A 27,631-nucleotide genomic window follows, 5' to 3' on the forward strand; every position below is an offset into this window, starting at 1 on the left:
CTGAGTGCCTCTGTGGTATCTGAACACCTATAACCTGGCCACAGGGGAATTTGTTTCCTAACCCAGGCAGCTAGTGGTTGGTTTATGCCCTGAAGCATAGTGAAAATTAAACAGTAAAAATTAAACCCAAAGCTTCTAATAAGAAATGGATACTAGTAAGAAATGAATTCTGCTCTAAGGCCTTTGCCTTCTGCTGTTATTGCACAGAGAGATCACTCAGGGGAAGAAGTCATTTACACCAAGTGGCTTCTGTGCTTTTGGGCTCTTCAGTTCAACACAAGTAGCTGACAGGTAGAACTGGTTTTAATGGGACCTAAGATTTTGGTCTACAGTGCGTGCAGAATTCATTGTGCCTCAGAAACAAAAGCAAATGATCATCTGCTGTGTTTTCCTAGCTAGAAAAGTACCTACCTCCATAGTTTGTCTCTGTTGCACACTGATATTGTTGTGTAGCGATGAGTGAACTTTAAGAAGCTGGAGAAAGCATTGGGCCTGTGCCATAACATACGAGTCCAGACTCCACTTCCCCAGCACCTGCTTGGGTCCAGGGTTTTATTCAAGCTCCATCTCCTGTTGGAAAGATAGGTTTCAAAGTTCAGCTGCCATTGCAAACTCATCTAACCCTTCTTGGGCTGAAAATCTGGTGAGATCAAACTTTCTCATGAGACTTCTGGTACTTCCTACCATTGGCTTGGTTTGATGTGCCACACGAGAACGGCCTTGCTTATGTGGTTTCAAGTATATTGAAGCCAGGATGTGAGATGCATGTGGGATTAGGAAGAGAGAAAGCTTATTTAAGTTTTTTAACTTCTGAACAGTTTTGATGGATTTAGTTTGCATTTTTGGCCAAGGTGCTATCTCTTTGTGTATATTTATCCAGCTATTTATATTACAGCCATCATTATAATATCTGGGTTGGTGCTTTTATACTGACTAGTAGGCCATCTCTACTGTCATGAGTGATGGCTGAATTGAAAACCTAAGGTGTCCATGTAGAGATGGGGATGAGCCAGAAAGCTAGTATCTGGGTTTGAAATGCCTCATGGGTTAGCCATGTCCAAATCAGGTTTTGATTCAGCTCACTATAGAGATAGGAGCTTTCTGGTGTGTTTGGCTCTTGATCTGAATTTCCCTAGATTTTATAGTATTTGGTTCTAACCTGTCTCTAGTTCATTGTCTGTTGCTGCTGCTGCAGATGTCAAGCCCCATCTCTATAACCCTGCCTTGGACTAGTCAGGCTACCTTACAGGTGCAGCCCAATGTCTCACAAAATGAACCAGAGAGAGAATTAGACTTTTGCTTCTAGGTTGTGGCATTTTTTTCAATGGGTGCAACATATGTGATGGCTGGAGCTTGAATCCTGCTATCCTGCCTCCATCCTTTTTGTTTTAGATCGCACCTTATTTGTGTTCTAGAAGGCACAATCGCCCTCACTGGATTTCTGTCAAATGGAATCCCCATTCCTTTGCTCATGTCTCAGACTGAGGGCAGGAAGGAAGCCCTGGTAAAGCAACCTGGGCCTTTTTTTCCATCCTGTGGCACTGAAGAGTGAAAGTGAAGGAATTTAGGCTTTCTTTACCCTCTTATATCAACAAGTGCCTGTCTGAGTCATTTGGGCTCCCATCAAGTGAAAAATTCTTTCACATGCTCACAGTGACAAAGGAAGGGAAATGTCCGGCAAACAGCCCTCCTTACCTGGCCAACAGAGAGTCTGTCACCTACCATTGCTGACTATGGTACAGTTCTTAGGATTCGAATTGTGTGTGTCAGGCTCAGGTTACTCTATTCTGCCAGCACAGTAACAAATCTAAAATAAAACCACTCTGAAGTTTGGTCTAAGGAATATTTGTGTGTGTGGATCCAGTGTCCAGGAATAGCATATGTGGAGGGGTAGAGGGGGGTGGGGTGGTGGTGGTGAAGGGGATTAAGCCCTTTGTGCAATAGCCCTGTTCCTGGATCATCTTGAAAACTAGTATTTAATATGGTAATTAGCCACACTACTAACTGGTAGGTTTTACTTCTCTTAAGGTATTAATATACAATAAAACTATGAATTAAAATACACAACACTGCCTACGTAGTGTGTCCTGAAAAGAGACTATCCACACTTAATTAGACATGAAAAATTTAATGGAAACAACAAAAGTACATAAAGATGGGATGTGGCTAAAACATGGAGTTGGTAGTTAGGAGATCTAGATTCCATTCCGAGCGCTAGCCCTAACTTGTTGTGTGACATTGGTCACGTCACTTAAATTTCTCTGTACCTTGGTTTCGCCGTATACAAAGAAAGCTAATTCTCCTTTTTGATTTATCATAGGGCTTATTGGAGACTTAACTGATTTGTGTTTGTGAGGGCCTTAGGGATCTTCTGTTGTGTTAGAAAAATGCCAGGGGTTGTTATAAGGAAGTCCTGTAGTAGAAACTATCCCCTCTCCAGAGCTGGGCAAATTGTTTATTTGCAATACATTGCGTAATTTATCCAATACATTATTTGCAAATAGGTTGGTTGAATTATCAGCCCAGCATTTCAGTTGTGCAAATAATGTTTTAAAACATTCATTGAGTAATTAAAGAAAATATAAAGAAATTCATCAAATAAATGATCTGACAATTATTTGACTGGCTGTACCCATCTCAGAAGCTTCTCAAAAGCATGTCCTGTAATAAGGATGCTGTAAAGAGCCTAGACCCATGCGTCTTTCATCATTTTTCCAGACTAATTCTTGCCTAACTACCATAATACTAATTCAGAGCCCAGTGTTCATACTCAACTCCCATTAAGTTCAGTTGGACCTGGACCTTGCAGAAGGAGCTCTGCACCAAATGCCCAGGCTATGATATCTGTATGGAAGTTAAATACACATCAAGATGCCTTCTACATGGGTAGATTAGGTTCAGTGCTAGTCCATTAAGGGCTTCTTGTTAAATAGGTCCCCTTATCAAACTTGGCCCTAGTGCATTCTCTGTCTCTGCGGTGTACGATTGTAAAGAGTTGGTTTTAGATGAATTTACAGAGAGTTCTAGAAAGCGCTGTAAGACAGAAATTTGTGGAAAGAATGTTTTTGCTTCACTTGTCTCTCGACTTGAGGACAAGTAAATTGTCACTTTTGTTAGCAAGTACTTAATGTGTTTCGGGCTATTGGTCCACCAAATTTGGATGTCCTTTGGAAAATGTTGGAACCTGACAATATCACTGGGAAAACTTGCAAATATAAGCAACCTACTGGCTTTATGAAAAAGGCAGAGGTGCAGTCAAGGGGCCTGGGCACAGGTCATGGAGCCAGGGACTCTTGAGTTCAGATCCTGTCTCTGAAACTGACTCCTTCTGTGGCCTTGGGGATGTCTTGTGTCCCCCGCTCCCTCAGTTTACTCATTTGTAAAATGGGTGTAACTAATCTTACCTTACCTACTGCAGATGGGGAGAATAGTCAGTGCTTGTAGTGTGCTTTGACGATGAAAAGCATTAAGTATCAAGCTTGACCTAGATTTTGTTTTCTATGCACAACTGATTCTGCTACCTGAAGAGCTGAAAGCCCACAAATATTCTTCACAAACCTATTAAGTTTGACTTCTTAGAGGAAGGTCAGCTCAAGGAATGGGGTAAAACAAGTCCTGCAAATCTACTCATGGGGATCTGGGTTTTCTTATACACTCAGAACTTGTGCAATAGTGGTGAAAGATTTACTGCAAGTTCCTTCTGTGCAGCCACATTTTTGATCAGACATTTCTTTACTGGCTGAACTTCTAGAAGAGGAATCAGAATCCTCTAACAGTTCGCAGGGCCTGTGCTTTCATGTAGCCTCCATGATGCGTTGTTTTCTTTTGTGTGTCTTGCATTGTTAACGTAAATTGAGTGGACGTCTGTGGCTGTTAAGTTCTTGCCATATGGAAAGTCCCTAATGGCTGCAGAGTTGGGTCTCTTGCTTCCTGAGATGAAATACTGATTTGGAACTGAGCCCATATCAACCACATCTAATACATCTCAAGCTACAGCATTAAAGAGCAAGGTTTGAGGAGGTGATCCGAGAAGAAGCTGTGTAACTGGCACATGTAAAGCTGTCCCTTCCTGGCGAGGTCACCAGGCTATGTATACCCATCCAGTCTTATCGCTTAGTGCACAGTTCGTTCACTGAACAAAGCATAAGCACAATTTATTCTCCCGTTAAAAACTGTGAGCATCATTGTGAAAAGCAGTGTGTAATCCCAGTTACAGTTGGATTGTTCTCATCCAGACATGCAAGGAGGAGGGTTGACATGACTCATTCCATGTTAATCAGGGACTTGTGGAGGATTAGATGGCTCATAAAACTGTTAATGGAAAACAGAACCTTTCACCTCTGGGTCACTGATATGAATATAGCCTAACTCAAAAGAGATTGAGTGTTCCATGTTCATTGCGGCCTGGGGGAGATGAATTCGGGGGCCTCCATCTAGTTTCTAGTGGACAGGTGTTTGCATCATGAAACCCATCACCACAATCAGCACTAAATTGGCACTCTCAGCAGACAGACCAAGGGTTGAATGGGCTATTGAGTCTGTTCTTCCCTCCAGCTCTGGTTTGAGACAAATCAGTAGAGTAGTGCAGGGAAAGTTTGCTCTGCCAAATGCCCATGCTGCACTTGCTCTGTAGAGAGAAGATTTCCAACATGGTCATCCATTAATTGGAATTGTCTGCAAAATCTCAGCCACATCAAGATGGGAATATACCACTTTGCCAAGCAAAATATAAAAGACTGTCCTGTTTCTAAAATTCCTTGCCAAGATGCCATAACTAGGAACACCCAGATATATACTGTGCTAACTAAAGCATACATGAAAGCCTAGTTCCTTGAACAGCATGTGTGTGCATAGGTGTGGCTTAGAGGTAGGGTGAGGTCTTTGCTTGTTACTCATGTAGGGCCTGATCCTGAGAAATTCTGAGCCCCAGCAAACTCTGTTCCCTTCAGCACTTCTCAGTGTCAGGCCCTTAGCAACTGAGAAATGGGATATTCTATCTATTTAAGTAAAAAATAATGTATTTTTAAAGCAAATGGGGGTGGCAATGACAATGATAATAAATGCAGGGATTGTTTATTCTAGCTGAGTGTTTTGTTTTTACATTGTATATGTGAATGTGTTTGGGTCTCTGGACAGAGCGTTTGCTGACTGTCTCTTGTTTTGTTTTTAAAGCTGATCAGTGGTGGTTCTATTGTAAGTGCTGAGGCAGTATGGGATCACGTCACCATGGCCAACCGGGAGTTGGCGTTTAAAGCAGGAGACGTTATCAAGGTCCTGGATGCTTCCAACAAGGACTGGTGGTGGGGTCAGATCGACGATGAAGAAGGATGGTTTCCCGCCAGCTTCGTAAGGGTGAGTGGCTCTCCCTTCCTTATCTCACTGCACTGGGTTGTTGCTGTCACATATGAAATACGGGGCCAATTTTGAATTTAAAACTCCCACTGGCTTCAATGGGAGATTTGGTTGTGCAGTAAATGTGGGATCGAGCTCCAGTATTTGTATCACTGATGTTCCATGTGTTTATCCCAACAGTGCAGCCTTTCTCCATAACCTCCCCATAGCAGACACAAGCAGTCATCTTTGCAAGAGACATGGGCCATTTCCCATTATTTTTGGTTTTATACTGAAGCAGATTTTTGCTGTATCCACGCAGCTCTAGGGGTGCCCCACCAGCACCCATCCTAACAAAGAAAAGCCTTTCATATGTCAGAATGACACCAGAGCATTATTATTATTTTTGTTTTCAAAGAACAAAGGCACAATAGGACACCTTCCTAGCTATTGTCAGCTCTTGCCATTTTAATAGGGATCTCTCTGTTCTTCATCAGAGAATCAAGAGCCAGATGTTAACCATGTCCTTTTTCTTCTTCTCATGCTTTCTTTCTTTACTCTTGTGGTGGAGGGATAGGCAGGATCATAGATTTTATTCCTTTGAAGCCTAGAGGATGCGGTGCAAAAATGAAGATTTCTTTTCTCTTGTAAAATCATCTAAAGATGATGCTTTCCTTTTAACGTTTCAGTCAATTTGACAAGCTCAGTGCTGGTGGGAGGGAAGGCTGTTTTATATTCAATATATGATGAAGCCCAGGCAGTATCCAGCAGTGATGCTGTTTTGTTTTATTTCTCTGCTTAAGTCACCATTTTCCACCTCCCCCCGGCTCCTTTTCTGGAGGTTCCTGCATGATCAAGACTCCTCCTCACATTTCTCCCATGTTTACAACATTCTTTAGCCTTTGAGGCGCCATTATTTGCCAGTGACCCTACTGGCCAAGGAAGCCTGGATAAAACCCATGAACCAGTGCTCCTTAATGGTATATAGAAAACCAGCCCTGCTCTCCTCTTACCTCCCACACACACCCTTCTCACTGTGGGACTTCAGCATGTTGCTCTTGATCCTTTCTTAGCTCTGGCCAGACCTGAGACTAAGAGACGAGGGACAGGAAACCCAACATGGGTCACCTATGTAGTAATGCAAAGTATGATGATTAGACCACCCAGCTAATTAACCCTCCTTCCTTCATTTTGTTTAATGGGATGCTGTGGGCTCCATCTTGCCCCCACTGAGGTCACAAGGAGTTTTGAAAATTGGTTTATAGGGGAGAAAGATTGAGCCTTGTCAGATAATGACCACATTTGTGAAAAATATTCCTCATCTGTGTTGATGAGAGAACCTGGGGTAACAAGGGCCAAATTTTTAAAATCCAATTTTTTTTTTTTTTTTAATAATTCCACTCGGTAAAGAGTAAAATAGCCTGGTCAGTTTCACTTGCCTGTTCTCATTCACTAAACCAGTGCTGTTGTGCGTGGGTTGGCAGTTAATCAGGTCTAGTTGTAACAGGTTTTGTAAACAGCCCTACCACCCATGACCAGACTTTATTTTAACACAAATAAACAAAACCACTTAATGTAGGGCCTATACTACTTGATCATTTGGGTCAGTAGCCTCCCAACAATTCCCCTACCCCAAAGCCATTCGAAGGGTATGAAGTTGATTTTAGAAGACAATAAAGACGAAGGAGATCAGTTAAATGAATCCAAAACCGTGATACACTGAGGCTTTATAAGATGCATTAACAGTAGTTCAGGGAGCATTCTTGTGCCGAGGGAAGCATTGGCCTTTACGTGTGAGTTCCTTGCCTGTGTTGTTTAATGTCACAGCCTCTTGGCCTGCTCTTGCCTGCCCTGAAATCAGTTCACCCATTAACTTCACTGGGAGCAGGATCAAATCCTCCATCTGTGAGATACGTACTCAGCTGGGTTTGAGCTCAGAGTCACTCCCTGGGACTGAATGATGGACTCCTGACAAGGCATAAGAGAAGGCAGAATCCATACTGCTGCCACAACTATGCCAATTAATACTTTACAATGGATACTAGACATTTCAAAAAATTGCAAATGGAGGCCTGCTATGGCGTACCCCAAGTTCTGCATGGGCAGCTGAAAGGGAAATTCAAGCACTTAGATCTATAAAGCAGTGATGCTTCTTCCACACGGTACCACAAACCTGCAAGCTGCCACAAACTGAGCCACCCTGTCCTTGTTTATCAACTGCAAGAACAACTGCCATTTGAGCTCCCATGTTCTCCTCTTCTCCATTGTCTGAGGTTGCCGCTAATCTTTCTTGCCTCTTGATTTCTGTTCTTCAAATTCCCTTTTTCTCCTTTTCCTGACCAAGAAAACCCTCAGGTGTGATTCTCACCAGATGGCTGCTATGGCTTCGGCGGTCTTCAGAGGCAGTGGCTGTAGCCCCTCATTAGCTTGCAGGCCAAGCACTGCACTGTAAAAATTTGTGAGGATTTGAGGGTTAATCTGCACACTCCTTCAGGGATTCATCAAGAAACTAATCAGGGGAGATTTTAGCTGTTCTTTCCCTGCCGTCCTCTTTCTATACGGTGTACTTTATATTAAACAAATTGCTTTATTGCAACAAGAGGACTGTGTGTGTTCCTCTCTTTCTTTTGAGTCCCGGAGCTAGTCTACACTAGAAGCGCTACAGTGGCATAGCTGCACCACTGTAGCGCATCTGGTGAAGACCCTCTATGCTGACAGGAGAGAGCTCCCCCGCTGGCATAAAAAAACACCTCTGTGAGAGGCGGTAGCTATGTCGGCAGGAGAAGCTCTCCCGTCAACATAGCGCTGTCCACACCGGCACTTAGGTCGGTGTAACTTATGTTGCTCAGGGGGGTGGCTTATTCACACCTACGCCACATAAGTTTTACCTGCGTAAGTGGTAGTGTGTACAAGCCCCTACTCTATGTATATGACTGCACCAAACTCCATGGGCTGGCTAGAGTTGTTCTGCTTTGATTTACTTGACAAATATTTGCACTGCCTTTAATGTCCACGTTTTTATTAAATAACGATAGGAGGAAACAAAGCAATAGAGAGTCCTGCAGATGATCAAAAGCAGTGAGACAAATACGATCCCAGATCATATTACTGCAGACAAGATGGATCAGAGAACTCAAAACACAGACTGGGAACTATCCCATGAAAATGTTGTTTTAGAATGAAGGAATTTCACAGGTAGATACGGTGAGGCAATTAGTGACGTGTGAACTTCATGTTTGGGAATTGCTTTATAAGTAAGCACCCTTAAGTTTAGATCCTTATCAGAACCATGTGAATCTCTGCTAGCTGCAAAACTGAGCTGGAAAAATCTTATTTCTGGGGAGAATTCAGATACTTCCTGCCTCCAGTTGGACCAGCTTTTTGCATGGCATTTGGCACCCACAAAGTCTGACTGTAGGAAAAATTCACATTTGCAAGTGCACCTCCTGCAGTATGTTTATGTACATTAATGTGAAAGGTTTATGCACACAAATACCTGGGACTTCTAAACTGCATCTGCAGGATTAGCATATATACCTGTTTGTATGTACAAAGCCTGCCTTTATTTTAGGTTCTCTGATTGTGACTTGTGGTTAACCTGGAAGGAGGGAGGGAGATAGGAAGGAAGGACAGGGAGAGGCTGTGAAGTGTGGGAGAGCACAATGATTTTCAAGGGTAGAAACTAGATGTTGGGAACAGGGAGTTGTCGGGACATGAGAGGAAGCAAAGGAGAGGAGGGTATGTGGTATGGTGAATGATTTTCTGTCGGAAACCATCCTGTTCTGCCACTCGCTCATGGAGAAATGAGGCTACTGAAAGCTCTTTAATCTTAGAGAAGCAGATGAGGGCTCCACAGTTCTTCAGATTGAAGGCTAGATAGAGAGGTTGGTTTGGGTCCGATTGAAATATCTACCTGGTAGTTAACTGCATGCTGTCAAGTGAACATTCCAGGAAACAGTACAGAACTGATCTGTCAGGGTGCAAATGTCAGCCCTGTATTTAGCTGCGCACTGTGAAGTGAACATCACATGAGCTGACTGGGATCTGACAGGGTGGGAGTTAAGTTTGGAAAAGTGGCCGGAATTTTACTAAAGGAGTCCATGGGTTTATAGCTGTGACACTATCTGACATTGGCGGCCCTTCACTCTTTTAGATAGAGGTGTTGCTTCTGCTATAACATTGCTACAATTATAAATGTGCTATTTGGCTTTTTGCTGCATTCACATCATGTTCTCTGAATGGCTCCCCAAATGATGGTCCAGAATCCCATTTGTGAACTCAAAAGGTTTCTAATATAGACTAATGTCTACTCTGCAAAGGCCCAGGAACTGCAGAGCTGGTGATCACCACACAGTTGGGTTGCTCCAAACAGAGGTGGGTCCAAACCAAATCCGCAAACTCCACATCCAAATGTGGCTCTCTGTAACATGCCACACCGAGCCCAGACAGGACTCAAGCACTCCGAAAACAGATAAACTAAGCATGGCCAGTTTCGGCCTTAGACATTTCCCATGGAAGCAAATTCTAAAGAGGAGAAAACCCTAATGCTTATCACCATGAAACTCAGCCTAGAGACGAACAGCTCATGCACTGCAGTTGAATGCACTTTTCTTGGTGGCGCAGGGAGGGAGAATTTGTTTATTTGTAAATGTGGCCTTAATTCTGTGGGTTGCCGGGATGAGTCACTGGGATGTATTTCCCAGCACCTGAACAGCAGTGATTCTTGCTCATATTTACGAGGTTAAACTAATTGGCAAATCTGGGGTCAAGAAGGATTTACCACCCCCTTCCTACATGTTAAGGACTGGAGGTGGAAGGTAAGGCTTCCCTTGAAGCATTAAAATAGAGTTGTGTGCAGATTCTATCTGGTCATTTCACTGTAGTTTTGGTGCGTGTGGGAAGGTGCATTGATAGCCTTTGTTCCTTCGTGTCATTCTCAACGTTTCCCTGACTGCTGATGTACTTGCTGACACGCTACCTTTGGCTCACATTACTTCCTTTCTGGTGGTGAGGTAGTGCTAGATAAATCTTTGCAAGCTTTTAAAGTACTGTTTTTAGAGAGGAATGAAACCAATGTCTTGTTTAAGTGCTTAACAGCTCATATGCTCTATTTGGTAGGGGTGTTTAACTTTCATTAATGGGTGTTGTGATTCTCCTCTCTATTGCACACACATCATTCCAAGGGCCACGTCTAGCTGGCTTTCTCATCCTGCATTATTTTTAGGGCTGAGCCCTGTTGTGTGTGGGCATCTTGACAGGATAGCCAACCAACCTCCAAGCTTTTATTATTTAATTAGCATTAATTTAGCCCTGGCCACTCTGATGCCTAGGTGAGGTTTTAGAGGGCAGAGAAAGGGGAATGGCATTAAAGCGGTACTCACCTGCTGGAAGTGTAACATTAAGAATGCTTAAATAAAATGGCAAAGAGTCCTGTGGCACTTTATAGACTAACAGACGTATTGGAGCATAAGCTTTCGTGGGTGAATATCCACTTTGTCGGATGCAACGTGTATTTCATGTATTCACCCATGAAAGCTTATGCTCCAATATGTCTGTTAGTCTATAAGGTGCCACAGGACACTTTGCTGCTTTTACAGATCCAGACTAACACAGCTACCCCTCTGATACTTAAATAAAATGGTCTGTACTGCTGGGCCAGCACATTGTAAGGGAGATTTCAGTCCTCTCTCCCATGGCAAATCCAGCATATCAGTAGCCGTAGGGATATAGTCACATACAGACAGAATATGGTGGACTTTTAAAAGCCGGTCTCCCTTTTAGCAGCCACATAGAATCATCATAGAATCATAGAATATCAGGGTTGGAAGGGACCTCAGGAGGTCATCTAGTCCAACCCCCTGCTCAAAGCAGGACCAATTCCCAACTAAATCATCCCAGCCAGGGCTTTGACAAGCCTGACCTTAAAAATATCTAAGGAAGGAGATTCCACCACCTCCCTAGGTAACGCATTCCAGTGTTCCACCACTCTCCTAGTGAAAAAGTTTTTCCTAATATCCAACCTAAACCTCCCCCACTGCAACTTGAGACCATTACTCCTTGTTCTGTCATCAGCTACCACTGAGAACAGTCTAGATCCATCCTCTTTGGAACCCCCTTTCAGGTAGTTGAAAGCAGCTATCAAATCCCCCCTCATTCTTCTCTTCCGCAGACTAAACAATCCCAGTTCCCTCAGCCTCTCCTCATAAGTCATGTGTTCCAGTCCCCTAATCATTTTTGTTGCCCTCCGCTGGATGTTTTCCAATTTTTCACATCCTTCTTGTAGTGTGGGGCCCAAAACTGGACACAGTACTCCAGATGAGGCCTCACCAATGTCGAATAGAGGGGAACGATCACATCCCTCGATCTGCTGGCAATGCCCCTACGTATACATCCCAAAATGCCATTGGCCTTCTTGGCAACAAGGGCACACTGTTGACTCATATCCAGCTTCTCGTCCACTGTAACCCCTAGGTCCTTTTCTGCAGAACTGCTGCCGAGCCATTCGGTCCCTAGTCTGTAGTGGTGCATGGGATTCTTCCGTCCTCAGTGCAGGACTCTGCACTTGTCCTTGTTGAACCTCATCAGATTTCTTTTGGCCCAAGCCTCTAATTTGTCTAGATCCCTCTGTATCCTATCCCTACCCTCCAGGGTATCTACCTCTCCTCCCAGTTTAGTGTCATCTGCAAACTTGCTGAGGGTGCAATCCACACCATCCTCCAGATCATTTATGAAGATATTGAACAAAACCAGCCCGAGGACCGACCCTTGGGGCACTCCACTTGATACCGGCTGCCAACTAGACATGGAGCCATTGATCACTATTGCATTATGCCCGACAATCTAGCCAACTTTCTATCCACCTTATAGTCCATTCATCCAGCCCATACTTCTTTAACTTGCTGGCAAGAATACTGTGGGGGACCGTGTCAAAAGCTTTGCTAAAGTCAAGGAACAACACGTCCACCGCTTTCCCCTCATCCACAGAGCTGGTTATCTCATCATAGAAGGCAATTAGATTAGTCAGGCATGACTTGCCCTTGGTGAATCCATGCTGACTGTTCCTGATCACTTTCCTCTCCTCTAAGTGCTTCAGAATTGATTCCTTGAGGACCTGCTCCATGATTTTTCCAGAGACTGAGATGAGGCTGACTGGCCTGTAGTTCCCAGGATCCTCCTTCTTCCCTTTTTTAAAGATGGGCACTACATTAGCCTTTTTCCAGTCGTCCGGGACTTCCCCAGATCGCCATGAGTTTTCAAAGATAATGGCTAATGGCTCTGCAATCACATCCGTCAACTCCTTTAGCACTCTCGGATGCAGCGCATCTGGCCCCATGGACTTGTGGTCGTCCAGCTTTTCTAAATAGTCCTGAACCACTTCTTTCTCCACAGAGGGCTGGTCACCTTCTCCCCATGCTGTGCTGCCCAGTGCAGTAGTCTGGGAGCTGACCTTGTTCGTGAAGACAGAGGCAAAAAAAGCATTGAGTACATTAGCTTTTTCCACATCCTCTGTCACTAGGTTGCCTCCCTCATTCTGTAAGGGGCCCACACTTTCCTTGACTTTCTTCTTGTTGCTAACATACCTGAAGAAACCCTTCTTGTTACTCTTAACATCTCTTGCTAACTGCAATTCCAGGTGTGATTTGGACTTCCTGATTTCACTCCTGCATCCCCAAGCAATATTTTTATACTCTTCCCTGGTCATTTGTCCAGTCTTCCACTTCTTGTAAGCATCTTTTTTGTGTTCAAGATCAGCAAGGATTTCTCTGTTAAGCCAAGCTGGTCACCTGCCATATTTACTATTCTTTCTACACATCGGGATGGTTTGTCCCTGTAACCTCAATAAGGATTCTTTAAAATACAGCCAGCTCTCCTGGACTCCTTTCCCCCTCATGTTATTCTCCCAGGGGATCCTGCCCATCAGTTCCCTGAGGGAGTCAAAGTCTGCTTTTCTGAAGACCAGGGTCCGTATTCTGCTGCTCTACTTTTTTCCCTGTGTCAGGATCCTGAACTCGACCATCTCATGGTCACTGCCTCCCAGGTTCCCATCCACTTTTGCTTCCCCTACTAATTCTTCCCGGTTTGTGAGCAGCAGGTCAAGAAGAGCTCTGGCCCTAGTTGGTTCCTCCAGCACTTGCACCAAGAAATTGTCCCCTACCCTTTCCAAAAACTTCCTGGATTGTCTGTGCACTGCTGTATTGCTCTCCCAGCAGATATCAGGTTGATTGAAGTCTCCCATGAGAACCAGGGCCTGCAATCTAGTAACTTCCGTGAGTTGCCGGAAGAAAGCCTCGTCCACCTCATCCCCCTGGTCCGGTGGTCTACAGCAGATTCCCACCACGACATCACCCTTGTTGCTCACACTTCTAAACTTAATCCAGAGACACTCAGGTTTTTCTGCAGTTTCATACCGGAGCTCTGAGCAGTCATACTGCTCCCTTACATACAGTGGAACTCCCCCACCTTTTCTGCCCTGTCTGTCCTTCCTGAACAGTTTATATCCATCCATGACAGTACTCCAGTCATGTGAGTTATCCCACCAAGTCTCTGTTATTCCAATCACATCATAATTCCTTGACTGTGCCAGGACTTCCAGTTCTCCCTGCTTGTTTCCCAGGCTTCTTGCATTTGTGTATAGGCACTTGAGATAACTTGCTGATCGTCCCTCTTTCTCGGTATGAGGCAGGACCCCTGCCCGCTCGCGCGCTCCTGCTCGTGCTTCCTCCCGGTATCCCACTTCCCCACTTACCTCAGGGCTTTGGTCTCCTTCCCCCGGTGAACCTAGTTTAAAGCCCTCCTCACTAGGTTAGCCAGCCTGCTTGCGAAGATGCTCTTCCTTGTCTTATCATAGTGCAGATACAAATAATTGCAGGTGCAATTAATGCCACTTCATCATCTCAGTTCCTAATTTGTAGGCTCAGTTGGATACTTGAAGGTTCACATATAGGTAACTGTGCCCTCGCTTATTTTCACCAGTAGTTTTGCAAGCACAAGAAATGGAGATTGGATTGAGACTGGTCTTAGAATCAGACCCAAGATGCATAAGTCACTGCAGTCCATCCCATCACTTCTGCTGTGCACTTACATTGGTTGGGAGGAGAGATCCAGTTTCTGCTTCATAAAGTGGGAAATGTATTGCCCCGTCTCACTGGCTCCTGCGTGTCTGCAGCCATCTGTATGCAGTTAACTGAGGGCTTGTCTTCATGTACAGCGCTACAGTGGCACAGCTGCACTGGTGCAGCTTAGCAGGGGCTTAGCCTCGCTAATAATGTCACAAATATGCATGTGTGTGTCTGATGTACAGGGTGTGCTAGCACCTGTTGCCACTGGGGACTCCTGCTGGGCCTGGAAATGTTGCAAGCCCTGGTGGCTGCAATACAGCAGGCTGCCACGAGGTGATCCTCAGCAGACAGGGCCAGATCCAAAGCCCACTGAAGTCAACGAAAGACTTGGCATTGATTTCAGTGGGCTTTGTCTCAGAGGGAGAAATGCAAGCTGCTTTGGGGGGCTCTTTTTGTTTATCCCCTCAGATGCAAAGTATAGTGTTGTCTGCACATGCTCCCTGCTGTCGGCTCCCGCTTTTCAAGCCCCAGAAAGAAATAGGGAGTGTATGTGAGCTCAGGGAGATGAGCCTGGGATGGGTTTTCTGAAGCTGATAGACTGCGGGAGGGAAGGGAAGGGAAGAGAAGGTTTCTGAGCCCGTGTGTGGTGAGTGGGTAAAAGGTCTGAGCTAAGGGAGGTGGTTCTGAGCCGTGGAAAGGTCACATGGGAAAGGGGTGGGTTCTCAGCCTGGGGGATAGGACAGCGTGGAGGTGGGGGGGTGTTGAAGAGAGCTGAGGGGGGTTGGGAGGCTCTGAGCTGGGAGTGAGACTAGAGTATTGGAACAAGGGGGACTGGAGTCACTTGGGGGTTGAGAGTGGTGCAGACGGCAAAGCATGAGCTAGATTGGACCGCGGAGACTGGGGGGGGAAGGAGAGTGAGGACTAGGAGAGAAGAGTGAAGGGGTTCCAGAGAGATAAATGCCGCTTTCTTGCACCCTGCCCTTTACTATCAAGTGTCCCAGTTTTTCCCCCTGAAAGGGGAAGTGGGGAAAAGATGCTTCTCTTTCTTCCCCCTTCCACCACAGCAAAGCACTACACTGTGACACCCCGGCCCAGTGTCTCCAGTTCTCATTTTGGAGATATGATGCACCAGCAGGAAGGGGGGCGAGGGTGCAGATACCTACCTGCACCCCCACCAGCTGCCCTGCCACAGTGTTCTCACCTCTCCTTTCATACTCAGGGGAAAGGGAAACTACAAGATCGAAAGGACTTTAACTTCTACCCTACCCTACCCTACCCTACCCTACCCTACCCATTGATGGCTTCTTCCCAAACAGCATCTTGCTGCCCCAGTGATTTATACTGGATAGGATGATGAGAGTACATTGTTTCTGTCGGGAGTCCTCTACCTTGAGTAAGGTAGAGCTAGGTGCCCTCTTATATAGAGTGCAGAGTATGTGGAGAGACTGTCTTAGTTATTTGTCTCACCAACGCCTTGCCAGTGGAGCCCCTTGACTTGGGGCTCTTGGCACTACTGGAGTACAAATAAGTCATAAAAATAACAATAATTTTAGTACAGAGATGTAGCAATATCTTGTGTGTGGCTGCAAACACACAGATGGAAAGGTCATGACATTGGCTAACCACAAGCTTTTAGCATGAGGAATAGAATTCATACCTGCAGCTCAATATACGCTGGCATAGCTAGGTGATGGTTCTCAAAGCCGGTCCGCCGCTTGTTCAGGGAAAGCCCGTGGTGGGCCGGACCAGTTTGTTTACCTGCCGCGTCCGCAGGTTCGGCCAATTGCGGCTCCCACTGGCCACGGTTCGCCGCTCCAGGCCAATGGGGGCTGCCGGAAGCGGTGCGGGCCAAGGGACGTGCTGGCCGCCCATCCCGCAGCCCCCAATGGCCTGGGGCGGCGAACTGCGGCCAGTGGGAGCCGCTACTGGCTGAGCCTGCGGACGCGGCAGGTAAACAAACCGGTGCTTTCCCTGAACAAGCGGCGGACCGGCTTTGAGAACCGCTGAGTTAGAGGATTGTAAGGTATAGCTCTTAGTCAGCAGTTTATTCATGTAGGGTCACTGGAGTATCAGACAATGGCTTGTGATTTCTGTCTTGCCATTGAGTACTGAGCTGAGACACTAGTTGGTTAAACACAGTTTTTAGTCAAGGTTGGGCCCCTCACACTGGTAGTTATTGTAGGGTCACTGGTGAGTGCTGGTTCAATGAAATGACAACAGCTCTTTGAAAGGACCTGCTTGCATCATTAATCCATCATATTACTTAATTGTGAGTTAGAATCCAAGATGACATATTATCTGTTATTTCTGCCATTGCAAATCTCTAATGGAAGGTAATTAATAATCCAGATAGCTGATCATACATTTGTTTTATCATGCACTCTAACTGTTCTGAGGCGATCAGTCCTTAGCATGCATTCAGGTAAAATGCCCTTTCTATAGAGCATATGCTTTAGGTGAAATATATAATAATTACAGGTCAGCAAATGTTGGAACTATGCTATCTGGTTATTTTATGCATAATTTGGGAGTAGTTTCAAGTGAATAAGTCACATTTAAATAGGTTTTATATGACTCACATGTAATATTAACCAGCACAACGAAACGATCAGCTTTGCTTGACTCAAATTTACGATCTTTAGCTGAAATTTGTATTTAGTGTCAGTTTTTGTGAACTTCTTGCTTTTTTAAATTTGTGAAGGACAGGGCCTCTGCAAGTTATATAATTATGCAAGTACTGATCTTGACTCCGTAATAGGGGTTGCATTTTGAACTAGGCTTAACATAAGGCATACATAGCTATATTTCTGTATGTGTAGGTGGCCTTTCAGTGTGAAATTTCCCTAATGTTAGATTTTATGCATCTTGAATTTTCTCTGTAGTTTTCCTTTGGATTCTTTTCGTAAATTTTTAATAGGAAGTGTTTGAAATTGGTCTGTAGCTGAAATTTACTGGGGCAACGTGTACCTTTAAAACAATGGTGTGGTGCTCATTGACTTATTACTTTAGGGCAAGTGCTTTGCTTTCCTAGTGGGGGGTTGTTTATGAAAGCACTGCATGCTGGTTTATTATTATAGGGTCGCTGATGAGTACCCAGGCTGCTGCTGCTATTTTTTCATAGGACAAAATAGTGCTGGGTATAGCAGTCCAGGCTGATGATCCAGGCTTATTCCTGATCCTGGTCATTGGCCCAAATTCCCTATGATGACAGAGGATGGGAGCCTGGAGAGACGACCTAAGAGCACACTGAGTGGGAGTGATGGCAGGCAGTCCAGAAAATTGTGTCCAGATCTCCTTGTCTGAGTGAAAGGCACCCAAGCCCAGGGCCTGGTGGCTGCAGTGAACTGGGGCTAGGGAAGAATGGAAATCTCAGATGAAGCTGGAAAAAGTAGGGCACTAAAGTGTTTGCAGTTTCTTTTAAAATCCGCATTAAAAATTTCCATAGCCTTTGTAACCAAATGATTTGGGTCCAGTGCTGCTATAGCTGGAGTCAATGGGCTGTAACCCCAGGTGGTGCCGGCAGCAACAAGGGCCAGGTTCAAGATGCAGGAGTTCCTCTTAACAATACAAAATGGAACCAACTCGAGCCCACACCCACTCTCCAGCGCTGAGTCCGCGTATAATAAAAGAAAACTTGTATTCAAAGGGAACGGGAACTCAGCATTAATTTGGGAAAACACTGCAACAGTGACGCAAAAGCATGCAAACCATAAGTAAACCCAGTGTCCTTTGGCTCAGTGTCCCATCTTGTGGTGTGCAAGTCCCTTTAACATGGCGCTCCTTGTCCCTCCGCTGCATCCCGCTCCCAGTTGGCTGTGCATGGTCAGCAAAGACCCAGAGTTCGGAGGTGCATCCGTGTGGCTTCACCTCTCGCCCCTGAAAGGCGCTTGGGGGGCTTCAAGCAATGCCTCCAGTGCTGCCGCTGCGCACAGCTGGTCACCGCCTCTGCAGCTAGCTTGCCGCTGTCTCAGCGGCCGCCTCCGCCAGAGCCGCTGGACTCCGCTGCTGCTGGCCGCCGGCTGCCGCTGTTCTCTCTGCCCCCTCCGTCGCTGTTACGCTCTCGCTGCTGCGGCTTGCCGCTCCCTGTCGGCCACCTCTCTGTTGCTGCCTTCCGAGGTTCCATCACTCAGCCCAGTTCTTCGTGGCCTCACTGGGGAGTGGGGAATCTCTCTGCTAGGGGGCAGCCTCTGAGTTGTCTCACTGCAACGCGGACTCCGCACCAGGACTGAGGCTTAGCCCCGAGACCTGCCCCTCCGTGATTTCAGCTCTAGTAATCACTGAACAGAAACAAGGGCTCTCAGAGTCTGAGCAGCTCCATCTTTAAGTTTAAACGCTGGAGGAGAGTGTCAAATGGTGTCTGGGACTCTTTAAACAGAGTCCACATCACCTGCTAGGAACACCTGTCTCCACCCACTCTGGTTTTTCACTGGCATTTGGCGTCCATACGCCTTGCTTAACAAGTGAGGTTCCCTTGAGGGTGAGCCCTTTAATCAGGGCATGCTAAGCACAGTTCTGCTGCCCTTTACTCATACCCGCAGGATAACATTTCGCGACCCCCTGCATTCAATAATAAAGTGAGTTTTAACTCAAAAGAGCTAACGTGGTTCACTTTGGCAAAGCGACCGTGTGTAACCCTCCCCAGCCCGAACGCAGCACAGCTACTTCTCAGCAGTAACCTCCAGGCAAGAAGGTTACAGAAGGAAATGAGGGTTCATACAAAGGCAATTGAATTCCCAAAGCTATAGTCTACATTCAGTTTATGTATAAGCTTCTCTATGTCCCCCTTCACCATAGCACCTGAACACCTCAAAAACATTTGTAAGACACCCCCCTAGTAGGAAGGATTGTTTTACAGCTGGAGAACCAGAAGCTCAGAGAGATTGTGATTAACCCAAGGACACATGGGAAATATGTGGCAGAGCTTTGAATCCAACTCCGATCTCCCGAGTTCCAAGCCAGACCATAGAATGATCCTTTCTCTCAAAGAACGACTCTTATCAGAATTGCTAACCACTCTGTAGAGGCATCAAGGTTAGACAGCAAGGGAAGGCTGGTTTTATGCAGTGCCAAGTGAACATAGGAGTTCTGGAAAGTTTGGATCAATGCAGATAAACACTTAAAAAGTAGAATGCTTCCCCAAAAGGTCTAAACCTTTAGGGTTAGCAAAACTAGGCTGAAGTTCTTGTGAGAAAAGACTGATAGAGTTTCCTGATACTTCTGAATTCTGGTTCCAATCAAACCTAGAACAAAACAAAACAAAACCCAGTAAAATGTTAATCAAATGTTCCCAAAGTGCAAAAATGTCCAGAGATTAAGATCAGAAACAAAAATGTTGAAATACCATGAGAGATGGCCTCTCCTTTTGAATCAGAGGCACGAAATGTAGAGTATGTGCTGTAGAGGCTATGTGCTGGTAACTGTGAGTTATGTTTGTTTTCTGTGTCTTGCACCGTTAAATGGAAGGAAATTCGCTGCCTGCTGTGTTCTTAAGCAGTTCAGGCTGGATCATACTAGAGCGAAGGACATATTCTGCTTTCTCTCGTCTGGAGACTGTACCTTCATTCTTTCTTTCTTTGTTGTTTTTCCTCAATCCAAAATAGAACTCAGCTAGACTAAAAATTACACGTTTAACCTTTTTCGTATAGGAAACCAAATAGAAAATAGCAGACAGCTGATGCAAAAACCTGTCATCACAGGGCTCCTCATATTGTGAACTCCAAGCATTCAAACACCATGACTTAGGCCTCCAAAATCACAAGATTGACTTAAACATCATGAGAGTTTTAAAAATAATAAATGTTGGATTCCTATTTGCCTTTTGGATTCCGAGCCTTTGGGGTTCATGCTTTCGCACTCTACTCTCCAAGAACAAGGACCAAAATCTTACCTTTTTTGTTTTTGAATGACAGCTGAGATTCTCACATGATGACCTGCCTCCAGGAGCTGGTACTTTAAGAAAAACATCCAATATTGCAAGACTTGCAATAGCACCATGGGATTGACAATAGTGGGGTCCCAATCTGGTATGGAGACTTTGACAGTCTGAATTTGTTGACCTGCAAGAAGCACTTTAATGATGGGAAGAGGATAGGATGAGGAGAGACTTAGAACTTTAGCTGGCATGAGCTGAGGGTTTAATATGAACATTTGCTCTGTTTGATTTTGAAGGTGTATTTGGGTTTGAATAATGATGATCCCATCACTAGGATTTCTCTCCCAGCAGAGCACCAGTGCAATTCTTTGTTCTAGAATTTTAGCCCTGTTTCTATTCCAAGCATGAACCCATGGTCTTTAAAGCATACTCTCCCCCCCCCCCCCCGGGCACCCCCCAGGAAAATTAGTGTGATCAGTGTAGCTAAAACAGCCCCCAGAGAACACTTTGAAAGCCTACCCCCATCATGTCAAGTTATTCAGAAGCAGGACACGATGGTTTATTTTTCAGTGTAACACATTTCTCTGCTTGTGTATGTGCAACATTGCTCCCTCCAGTCTCTATAAAGAGCTCTTACACAGGGGGATGCACTGTTCACATTGCTGGAGGAATAGCCCCACTGGGAAGAACCATGCTATGTGACTGGCTATCAGTTGTCCCTGCAGACTCTGTTCAGGGGCAGTTTTCTTATCTCATTTTCAGGTGCTGGGAAGGAGGCTCTGTATAGCTGAGTTTTGCATCTTCTGCTCGAGCTCCAATCCAGTGCGTCAGGCACCCAGGCAGCGGGAACAAAGGGCGTCATCAACCCAATGTTCCAGTTCTGGCCATTTGGCAGAAATCCTGCAAAATGCCCTTGGCCAAGGAAATTTCTCTCTGCCAGGAACCCTACACAGCCTGAAAAGTGGGTGGTGCTGGGTGGGAAACAGAGCATGGCCAAGTTTACCAGGAGATGGAATGATTCAAGTCCATCTTTTCAGCAGCCTCCACTGTGGCAGAGATCTCCTATGGAAATAAAAGCTGTCCCACCCAGCAGAAAACCCAGAGGGGGCAAGCAGAGCTACTGCTGCTTGCCCTGCCTCAGAGTGAATCCCCCCCTAAGGTATGAGGAGGGAGTGGAGGTTAGCAATAGGGGATCAGGGGTATCTAGCCCCTCTCTACACTAGCATTTGGCTCCTTTTCGCTAATTACTGCCCAGTTATGTCTTGGACTTACACTGCTTCTTAACATGGGGCTTGCTGATGGCTTCTGCCAGGTAAATGCCACATTTGCCCTTTGCAATAATCATTGTATTTGGCCCTGGCATTGCTGCTGCCGGACTCATTATTGTGATGGAAGGGGGCAACGATTCTGCATCCATACTCCCCTGGTCCACCTTGCATGCACTAGAACATAAAAAACAGGAACTGACAGACGTATTCACTGTGTTTCTTTTCTGCTCCATCACACAAAACATTAAACTGACTCTCGACTCTATTGTCATGGGGACAGGTACAAAGCATTAGTAGTCAGTGTATGGTTTCCTTATATAACAAAAGAACAAAGGTGTTGTTTTGAGGGAAAGAGGGACTGCTTCTGTTTTCACTTCACTTTCTAGTCTGCCAAGATCCCCAGGTGCCTCAGACATCCTGAAGTGCAGTAATAACTACGGCGTCACAAGGCAATGCTAGGGAAAGCTGCAGTATTGGGGCAGGGACATCGGTGAGAGGATGTGGTTGGTAGGATGATTAGAATAGTCAAGACACCTGGATTCTATTCCGGGACTGGCCAGGATCACTAGGCATGTGGTCTTTGCTTCGGTTTCCTCATATGTAAAGTGGTTATAATAACACTGAGCTAGATTGTGTCTTTAGGCACAGTCCTGAGCAAGAGGTGGTGTGCAGGGTGCATCCTCTGCACCGAGGAACAATGCCCTGACCCAGTGCTCTCAGGGATTAGGGGGGTGCACTGTAATTTACGCAATGTCTGGGTAGCCCACACAGGGGTAAAAGAGGTGTTCTTACTCCTCTGTATGTCTCTATGCAGGCAGGCACAGACAATATAACAGCCAGTCGAGCTTGCCTCATAATAATAATTCCTAGCTGTTATAATACCTAGCTTTTGATCTCAAAGCACTTTACACGGGAGGTGAGTGTCATTATCCCCTTTTTACTGTGGGGAAACAGAAGCACAGAGATGAAGTGACTTGCCCAAGGTCACCCATTAGGCCTTTTCCTGTGAGTCATGGTCCAGTGTCTTATCTATTAGACCATACTGCCTCCCTCATAGTGAGACGGTTAATTTTATTCATGTTTGTAAAATGCTTTATGATTCGTGGATACAGCTCACTGTGGGCTCAATCCTGCTCTCGCTGAAATCAGTGGGCGTGTTTCCATTGATTTCAGTGAGCACAGGATCAAGTTGTGTATAACTGGAAAGTATTACTAGCATTTGTTCAAAAGGTGGGCCTGTCAATATTGCTTTAGTATCACAATTTATGTAAGCGTGTAAAAACCCCTTATAATGCACAGAATTCTTTAATTGTTTTAAAATAGTAGCTAAAACTTGGATTATGTATGTATTTATTTATTTTATTGTAAACATTCCTTTCCAGCAATCTGAACTACCCAACATTTGTTTGTCTCTCCAGACATTTGGGCCACTATCATCACTTTGGTATCCTAGTGCCTAAGAATTAGAAATTCAAAGTAACTTAAACCAAAAATGAAAACGACCAGTCAGTTGTCACAGCCCAGATTAAGTGGAAAAAGTAACTGTGCTGCATAAATGGGGAAAAGTGAGGCTTTCTATTGCATATGTCAGTTCTCTTATCTGCCATGTGGATCTCTGTGTTGGGGTTCATTTTGCCCCAGCATGATTCTCTTGTGTTCCTGTGATCTCTTATCCCTGAGGAAGATCTCTACTGCCTACTCTGTGGTTGAGACATCTGGCAAGTATAGCAGGAAGGATAATTTTTCCCTTATTGTTGAGAAGAACATTTTTATTCTTTTGTGTTTACTATATCATTAGAAATGCTCACAAAGAGGTGGGTATTCTCCAAAATCTCCAGTTCCTTGACCTTTAAAGCTCACTGTAGGAAGACAAAACACTGGAGCTGTGATAAAAGAGATGTTGCTGAGCACAATGTAATCATCAGTTAGAAAAACAGAAAAAAATCCAGAATAAAAAGGTTGTGCCATTTTTTTTCCTTTGGCAATTTAAAGGGACAGTCAATTTAAAAATCACATATTGGAAACAAAATTCCTTATCCATGAATATTTAGCTTATTAAATCTGAAAGAATAATAAAAAAATAAATTTTGTCTTCATTCTTTATGCTTTTTTTTAACTTTGTGCCTTTCTCTCAGCTTGGACAATGAGTATTCATGAAGTCAGTTTCATATTTGTTTATAGGTAGATTTACTTACAGGTTCTCAGGAATGCAATTTTTTTTTTGAGGCACTGGAAAGGAAAATGTATTTATTTGAAAACAACTTTCTGTTAGAATGTTTTTATCATGAGAACGTTTCTGTTGAGTTTGGGATTTACAGAATGTTTGTACATTCACTAAATGTTGGGCATTATTTGAGTTGATAAGTAAACTGGGGCAATTTTTTTTCTATTTCTTCTTTTGTCAAAAAATGCACTTTGGAGGGCCTTTGGTAAATAGTTTGGGTTTGGAAATTTATTTATTTTTTTGAAAGAGTCAAAATGTTTCACTTTGACCATTTTAAAACATTTTATGTCACCTTTTCAAAATTTAAAATTTGGCCAATTTAAAAAGAAAAACAGAAAAAGATGAAAAACACCAGAAACAGCCAAATTTGAGGGGGAGGGAGGGAAGAAAAGTGTTTTGAGTCAATTCAAAATGTTTTGGTCCATTCTTTTAGTTCGTCAATTTGATGAAAAAATGTTTTTCAATTCAAATAGATCCAGGTTTGGTTTGTTTTATTTTATTTTATTGGTTGTCCTATTGTATGAAATATATGGACCAAAGGTGTGAACATAACCCAGTCAGTGTCCAACATTAATTAGTGTGACACAAGGTCCAGGCTTTGGTATATAGAGATTTCAGCCTGCTTAGTGCCATGGCAAACACTCCATTAAATATCCTTTTATCCTGTTAAAGATACAGACAAGGAAAAACAGTTAAAGCATTTGAGATGTTAAAGTATTAAGTAAGGCTTTAATTTTAACAACATCCCCTGTTCCCTTTACTGGAGAGAGTTTTAGAAGGAATGAAAAACCTTGTTGGACAGTGTCTTAGATGGTATCAAAGATGGTAATAACTGGCCTATTGGGGAAAAGAGAAGAAGCTAGCTAAGATGGATTGGAGCTGTTGATTTTGCTGCTATTGTTAAAGTCCAATCCTGTTTCATCTCAGGTGGTGTTTGGGGTTACATGGAGTGGGTAGGTGTGGCAGTGTCATCTGCATTTCTCTCTCTTTAGATTGGTCTGGTTAGGACATCCCTGAGGATTAGGGAAATGAAGGATCAGGGTCTCAGGAAATGGGAGTTAAGGGGTGGCCACCATGATGGTGAACCTTGCTGTAGTAGCCTGCATCTGTTCTTTCTTTTCATCTGTTTTTCTATATTCTCCCTCCAAATCTCTTTCTTTAAGGACCCACAATGGGAGTGGTGGCTGGAATAGCCCATTGCATCATTATTTTATCCACCAATTATGCCTAATATCTGACACACCAGTTTTGCTTCGTTAATTTCCGATTCCACATCTTTTGTTTTTGTTTTTCTTTAACCAAGCATAATTTCAACATAGTCCTTGAATTATATCAACATGGCCTTTTTTATTTGGCATAATTTAGCTTCTCTATCTGGTTCTTTTGCACCTGTTCATAACATTCATTATGGAAATCAACTTGACTTACTTTTTATTGACATTTGTTATACGTTATTGTAACATTTTATGAACTTTTATAGACTTTTTACAATTAATTGCACAACTAAGGTAAATTTGTAGGTCTCTAAACCAAAAAAATTCATTATTCACTCAGCTCTAGTTAATAGTGCCTTTTACCCAGTTTCTAGTTTACGGGAAATGTAACAAATGGAGGGTTTTTATTAACAACTAGATTCGTATACTTGCAAACGCTCTGAGGTTTTCCTCAGACATAAGAATTAGCTAGCAGCCAGATATACTTTTTATTTTGGGAGATCACTGCACACTATGTTGACTTGGCGATGAAAGGGAGATTTACTGTTTTGAGAACATAGCAACCCTTATTTGTTGTTTTTTTGCAAGCGATACAACTTTAGAATATTCACTGGCCAATCCAAACCCTTTGAGAATGTTCACCAGCCAATCCAAACTCACCCTCATTCCACAAACACTTTTCAGAAATTCTGTTCGTCCCAGGAATTGGGTATGGACCATCGTGCAATTCACACAACAGAATCTCTTGATGTTAAGGTAGGGCACTCTGGCTGAGGAAGGCTTTTTATGAGAAACATAAAGATCGGCGGAAACTGCGATTGGAATGAAAATCAGTATTCATTCAGACCTCATATACTATAATGTTTACGTAAACCTCAATGTCCCATCAAGGTTTAGACTGAATTGAAGTTCAGATACATTCCGATTTCTGAACCAGACATACTTTGCCCTTTTCAAATCAGTCTTCTGTGGTGAAAGCAAACAGCTTATTCCTCCTTCAAAAGATTTATTCCTTTCACAGCAGATCCAAAATGGTGTTATATGAGACACAGGAGATTTAATGGTATATGCCTGACACAGGTATCTGTTTAAAGTGGGTTGATTCTATGTTTGGGTTTGTTTTGGTTCAGTGACCTTTACAGTGTTAATTAGACCCCATCTTCTTCATTTAATTAAATTATTATTATTTTATGTTTGGGATCAAAATTGACCTGACATAAAGTTATCTATTTATTAAGGGAATTCAGCCCTGTACTGCAGCCATTTTGAGCCAGCTATGCTGGTGCAAAAAAATGGCTTCAAAGGAGCTTTAAGATCCTGCAGGGAATACCCTGCGAGATGCAGGGCTGGCCACAGTGACTCAAGCTGGAGCCACTGACATAGTGGATGTTCCAGAGGCAGGAGGAAGTGTGGCTGGGGAGCATTCCTAGCTATTTACCCTGCAACCACATAGAGCCCATATTAGCTATGGCAATCTCAGTGCAATGTAGGGCAGCCCTAATCCTTGCCCTAACCAGCTGAACTGTTCCCCTTCCGCTGGCAGTCTCAGGATAGGGAAGGCATATGCTGTTCCCTTCGGTCCCTGTGCTGGGCTCTGCACTGGTGCAGGGATGAATTTAGATCTATCCATTGTAACTGGAACCTTTGCAGTTAATAATCAGTACCTTGAATATCATTTGCATCTGGAGTGGCATCCCATTCAGAGCATGGGGCACAGGTAGAAAATGCTCCCCTCTGGCTTTCTCTTCTCAGAAGGAGAGTAACAGCTTTCTGCACTACCTGCAGATTTAAAGTGACCTTCTAGATCAGACCCATGCAGTGTGCACTGCAAGAGTCTAGCCTAGAGGGAATGCAGGCATGGATGATGAGGGTGGGGCCCACATCTAAGAGGACAAGCTGTGTTGAAAGCTAAAAGTTGCTACCCTATTTTTCTTCTCCAATATTCCTCTCTATAATTTCCCATTGTTACCGTGCCTATTTTTATTAATTGGGCTCCTGATACTTTTACTAATAAATGTATTGCCATTCCCTCTTCTTCCTCACAGCTATGGGTGAACCAAGAAGACGGAGTAGAGGAAGGAACCAGCGAAGTACAGAATGGCCATTTGGATCCAAGCGCCGACTGCCTCTGTCTCAGCAGAACCCTTCAGAACCGAGACCAGATGAGAGCCAACGTAATCAATGAAATCATGAGCACAGAGCGCCACTATATCAAACACCTCAAGGACATTTGTGAGGTACGTGGGGGCTGTGGGGAGTCTTCAGTTGCTAGAACAAAGAAGAATAGTGTGTGACCAGGATCCAGATATCTAGACTGTAAGCAGGTGGTGGGGAAAGAGAGAGAGAGAATCTCCAGGCTTCATCAAGAGACTTGAGTCTTGTTTTTAAGTGCAAGGAAAGGTCCTTAAGGGACAGGATTGGCCAAGCCACCGTGTGAAGCATCACATCAGCCTTTAGAGCAATAAGCTCCTTCCAATCATCAACAAAAAGAAAATGGGGGCCAGCCACACTGTTCCATTCTTTCACCCAGGTTTGGGGCCTGACCACAAAATGCTTATTCCTAACCATCACCGATGATTCAAAGACCTGGAAAAATCACGGGAAATTCCTACATTAAACGATTGTTTTAGGTTGTTGTACAGTTTGTTGTTTTTTTTGTTGTT

The 27,631-nt window shown here is 44.2% G+C and overlaps 1 protein-coding gene across 10 annotated transcripts in view; it reads left to right on the top strand.

Moving 5' to 3' along the window:
- Window positions 1-27,631, top strand: part of ARHGEF9 (Cdc42 guanine nucleotide exchange factor 9) — a 238,795-nt gene that overhangs the window by 145,994 nt on the left and 65,170 nt on the right. For all 10 annotated transcript variants that reach the window (XM_074962410.1, XM_074962411.1, XM_074962409.1 and 7 more), the window contains 2 exons: window positions 5,173-5,352; window positions 27,014-27,205. In XM_074962410.1, coding sequence (XP_074818511.1) covers window positions 5,173-5,352; window positions 27,014-27,205 — 372 coding nt within the window. The remainder of the gene's footprint in view (window positions 1-5,172; window positions 5,353-27,013; window positions 27,206-27,631) is intronic.

Source organism: Natator depressus, chromosome 9, assembly GCF_965152275.1.
Source record: "Natator depressus isolate rNatDep1 chromosome 9, rNatDep2.hap1, whole genome shotgun sequence".
In the NCBI taxonomy this organism is placed as follows: Eukaryota; Metazoa; Chordata; order Testudines; family Cheloniidae; genus Natator; species Natator depressus.